Source organism: Orycteropus afer, unplaced genomic scaffold (genome assembly GCF_000298275.1).
Source record: "Orycteropus afer afer isolate SDZICR_OR568_19922 unplaced genomic scaffold, OryAfe1.0 scaffold00048, whole genome shotgun sequence".
NCBI classification, from domain to species: Eukaryota; Metazoa; Chordata; class Mammalia; order Tubulidentata; family Orycteropodidae; genus Orycteropus; species Orycteropus afer.
The window spans coordinates 11,982,288-11,987,007 of record NW_006921635.1 but is presented as its reverse complement, the minus strand read 5'-3'; the positions used below and the strand labels follow the sequence as shown (position 1 = coordinate 11,987,007).

The 4,720-nt window shown below is 48.0% G+C and overlaps 1 protein-coding gene across 1 annotated transcript in view; it reads right to left on the bottom strand.

Annotated features, from left to right (window-relative positions):
- RFC5 (replication factor C subunit 5) overlaps nt 1-3,933 on the bottom strand; it is an 11,805-nt gene extending 7,872 nt beyond the window's left edge. The window contains exons 1-5 of the mRNA XM_007938203.2: nt 3,833-3,933; nt 2,548-2,612; nt 2,142-2,278; nt 876-955; nt 180-253 (exon numbers count right to left, since the gene is read on the bottom strand). Of these exons, the coding sequence (XP_007936394.1) occupies nt 180-253; nt 876-955; nt 2,142-2,278; nt 2,548-2,612; nt 3,833-3,897 (421 nt within the window). The 5' untranslated portion in view covers nt 3,898-3,933. The remainder of the gene's footprint in view (nt 1-179; nt 254-875; nt 956-2,141; nt 2,279-2,547; nt 2,613-3,832) is intronic.
- Between the last annotated feature and the right edge of the window lie 787 nt (nt 3,934-4,720).

The window sequence follows — 4,720 nt, the reverse complement described above, 5'->3', positions numbered from 1 at the left end:
AAAAAAAAAAAAAGAGGAGCCCCAAACCCAGAGATACTTTGTCTCGATCAGAAGGTAGGATACTTGGAAAAAAGTACAAAGATTTCCCTGGACCGCAGGACAGGGCCTGCAAACAAGCCATGCCACGTGCCATGCCCCATGTCCAACGTTCCAGTCCTCCTTCCGTCAGCTCATCTTACCTCTCCTCAGGGCATTCTGGGCGTCCTGGGTCATGGCGTCAGCTTCATCCAAGATCACTAGTTTAAAGCCTTTCCTAGGAAAACACACGGCACCTTCTAAGGATGTCTGCTATCTCTGTTCAACTTCCAGGCACAAACCCTTAGCTTCACATGTGCCATTAGGCCCTTTCTTCCATAACCCTGACCAAAGCAGATGGGTGTGGTCAGAAAACAAGTGCCCCATAATGCCCTCTCCCCTTCGTGGGAGGTCTGGCTTCCGTGCATCTGTTACAGTGGCTCTTCTGGTGCTCCCTCCATCTTAGAGTCCCCTGTGGCCGCGTCTTTCCACCACCTTCACTCACACCTAAGTCTTCATCTCTTTACCACCATCCTAGTTAGCTTTCCCCATCTCAATTCATGTTTTTTCAGTTTCAGACTAGCTCACCCAGTGTTAGCATGTAATCTGTCCTCAGTTAACTAGTAAAATGAAGGTAATGCTTCCCTAAAGAACTTGCTGGAATGGGCTAAGATACTGCAGTTTATGTTTGCATCCTAACATTTCTTATCATCATCCCCACACTTTCTCTCTCTTCACGGCTGCTTCTGACAAAGTCATTTCTCACCTTGACAAACTGATAAAGGGGAGGATTTCAGAACTAAGCTGTATCAGCTCACTGATCAAAAATCTCTAGAAAGAAAAACTCAAATAACTCTTACTTAAATATTGTCCTTGTGCTAGCAAAGCTCAGGATCGGTCCCCGAACGATATCTATTCCCCGGTCGTCTGAAGCATTCAGCTAGATGTGGAAGAGAAGTTGGAATAAAAGGCACGTTGCCGGGCCATCTAGGAACTCTCGGTTTTAATGTAATTTTTCTTCAGTCCAGTTCAGCGTGTGAGGCCTCCAGGTCTAATGACAGCTGAGTGATCAACATTTTAAAAAACCAAACAAAAAGCAACAGCAACAACCAAAACCACCTTATAGTTGTATGCAAACGTCTAAACTTGCTAACTATCCATTACATTCTGAAACGCAAGCAATTGTTTGTCCGGCCACCCTCTGAAGACGCTTCAGCCATAAACTGAAAGAATAATGAAGTGGCCTGGTCACAGTGCAGGTGCCCCTGGCATGAGCAGCGCGATGTCACTTTTAGCAACAACCATCCATAATAGACCAGAGGTTTCCAGACTCTGAATACATTGAAGAACGTTCGTGACACAAAATTCTAAGATCCATCATTTAAAAAGTTTAACTTATTTTTTTCTTGCAATAGACAATATTTACATTTTTGTCATCTATCAGTTGACGTCCCAGCAGGACACAGAGGGCATGCTCAAATCCACTTATTTGAAGATAATTAAATGGAGGTGTATTCAAAGATGTTAGGGGAGGGGGAGGTATGGCAGGGAGCATAAAGGGTATGCGATACCTCAGAACAGCTGGGCCATCACCCCTCCCAAACCTGCAGAGGGAAGGCAAGGAGTGGTGGTGGTTCCTGGAGAAGGCTGTGCCCTGCAGGTGGGGACACTATGAGACTGTGGTAACCTGCAGGCTGGGGGTCACACCTCATTCTCCTTCTTCCAACTGTTGTCAGGGCCCCTATTAGCCAAACCCAACCAGGAGCCAGAGAGAGAGGAAGCTTGTTAGCAGTACAGCTCAGCCTCCCAGGGCAAGACCAAGGTGGAGACGTGCAAGGAACAGATCGGGAATGGCACACAGCAGCTAGCCAGCCACCGAGTGATCCGGAGCGTGCCCGGGTGAAAGTGGGCATAGCAAAGAACAACTCCCCCTCCAGCTCTAGCTGCCAGCTGCCAATGTGGGCCAAAATGACCACTGCAGAAAAAAGCAAACTGAAATGCCTTATCCCATCTGTTTCTTTTCCAACTGCCAGTGGAGAAACTCACTTTTAAAGTAAACCCAAACTCGTAGAAATGCAGGTTATAGTTTGTTTTAGTTATTGTGGAGTAAGACCAATCCCGTTTACCTCCAAAACCATGGAGCCAAATTCTTTATCTTTGTAGAGCTGTTTAGCACAGGCTAGGATGGTGGATGTCTTTCCTGTCCCCGGAGGACCATAGAGAAGCAGGTGTGGCAGTCGGTCTTCACTGATAAATTTTTGAACTGAGGATTGGGAAGAAAGAGACACTCTCAGTCTCATGGAGTTGCCTCATTCACTGTGGGTTCTTAGGTTGCCGGAAAGCACACTTCAACCCCATGCCATGCTCAAACACAGACACAAGAATGAAAAACCCAAAGGACTCAACTCTTAAAGCCACAGTCCATGAAGCATGATCACACTCCTCAAAGTTACTACTTAGCAGAGATGACGTAACTAAGAAATTCACACAGGTCCTTCAACTAGGATAAAAGCAAGTGACAGGGATACTTACTGGTACTCAAAATGTCCTGATGAGATATGAGATCATTTAGCGTCTGTGGCCGGTATTTTTCAACCCTAAAATACAATTTAATATATAAACGCAAGAGCATTTTGTTATGTGCAACAGAATCCTATCAAATCCTAATTGAAAGAGGAAGAGAAACACTACAGACCAGTGGTTCTCAACCAGGGGTGATTTTGTCCCCCAGGGGACACTGGGTTTACTGTTAAATATCCTACAATATGAGAGTCATTCCCCCTCCCTCCCAGCACACACACACACAGTATCTGGCCCCACATGTCAGTAGTGCTGAGGTTCAAAGACCCTGCTGTAATCCCACCTTTCCAGCTGCCTACCCATACTTGCAACGATGGTGTGCACCTACTAGTTTAAAGAGAAATCGAAATTAAACACATTACCCAAATGCCCATCAAGAGATGAGTGGATAAGCAAATATGTTATATCCATACAGTGGAAGATTATTCAACCAGGGAAAGAGTGAAGTACTGATATGTGCTAGGACATGGATGAACCTAGAAAACATGACGCTAAGTAAAATAAGCCAGACCCACAAGACCACACACTGTGAGATTTTACATGAACTATCCAGAACAGGCAAAGCCACAGAGACAGCAGATTAGCAGCTGAGGGTGGTGGGGACACTGTGTAGTAAGTGTCGGGTTTCCATTTGGAAGCCAAACCCAGGCTCTCTTTAAAGCATTACATATTTGTGGAAGCGGGGTACTTATGATCATCAAGCCTATTTTCTGGCTCTGGAATCTTAAACCATTCACTCACACTTCCTAAGACTCAGTTTCCTCACCCGTGGAATAGGAATGAGTTAATGCACCCCAAACATCTAGTAGGGTACTTACCACACAGCAAGCCATTGGATGCATTAAACTAGGGAGTGTTGCTATGTTTTATGTATTTAAAGAGTTGATAAGTAATCACAGCGAAGAAATTGGCTATCAAGAGAGAAGCGGTTCTGGCATGGAGGGCAAATGCAGTGTGTAAGAAATGGACCCGAATCACTGTGTTGTCAACCAAGGTGAGAGAACCGCTTTCTTCTGCGGCAAATGGGGGTGGAGCGGGGCGCGTGAGACTGCGCAAAGGGTTAAGGCTCTAATTCGAACGAGGGAGAGGGTGAGAGGTGTCCAGGCAAACCTCTGTGTCTCCCGCCCCGGCCGCGGGTCTAGGGGCGGATGGGCGAGCTCGGCCGGGCCCAGCCACCACTCCACGGCCTCCGGCGCGGCCAAGCCCTCCCCACTGCGGCAGCTGGGCCTCCTCCTACCAGGGCAGGTTCCTGCTCTTGGCCGCCGCGGGCGGTTGTTGCTGCTTGACTGCTGAGCGCTCCATGGTGGGAAGACAGGGGTGACCGGGTCCACTGGGATCGGCCCGTGTCCCAGGCACCAGCACAGAATAGGATCGATCTGTTCCCGGACCCTCGCACTTACAGTTCGCGCGCAAAATCAGCTCTCGCGAGACTTCCCGCCAGCTCCCGACTTCCTCAGCATCTGTCCCGCCTCTCTGTGCTGCTAAAGCGCAGGTTGCCAGGTTACCGAGAAGCGCCTGTCACTAACCTCTAGGTGTTTTCACCCTTTGAAGTCGGCGCTGAGCTTTCTCCCTTGCTCTGGTCTTCTGTGCACAGGGAGAGAAGGGGCGGGAGAGACAAGGCCGCCCCCTGCAGCCGGTCATCATCATTATTATTATAAATTAGGGTCTCAAGGCCCTAATCCAGCCATCTTCTAACGTACCACCAACGTTCGAACGTTTACCATTCAAAGAACCAGAAAGATACTGGGGCTTATAAACAAATAAAAATCCTAAGGAGAAAGGATATGCTCGGGAAAGTGGAGGGTCAACGAAGAAGGGGAAGGCCCTCAACGAGATGGATTGACACAGTGGCTGCAACGATGGGCTCAGGTATAGAAAGGATTGTGAGGCTGGCAGAGGACCCTGCAGTGTTTCGTTCTGCTGTGCATAGTGGTCGCCAGGAGTCGGAGACGACTCCAGGGCAGCTAACAACAACAAGAAGAAATAAACAACCCCAGGAGACATGGCCAGTTCTTGAATATAGATGCCTGTCTGAAAAAAGGCTGGCAACACCTTTTGGCCCCCAAGCTATGAGTGGAGTATTTGCAGTTGACTGCTCTAACAAACAAAACTCCAATCCACCCGT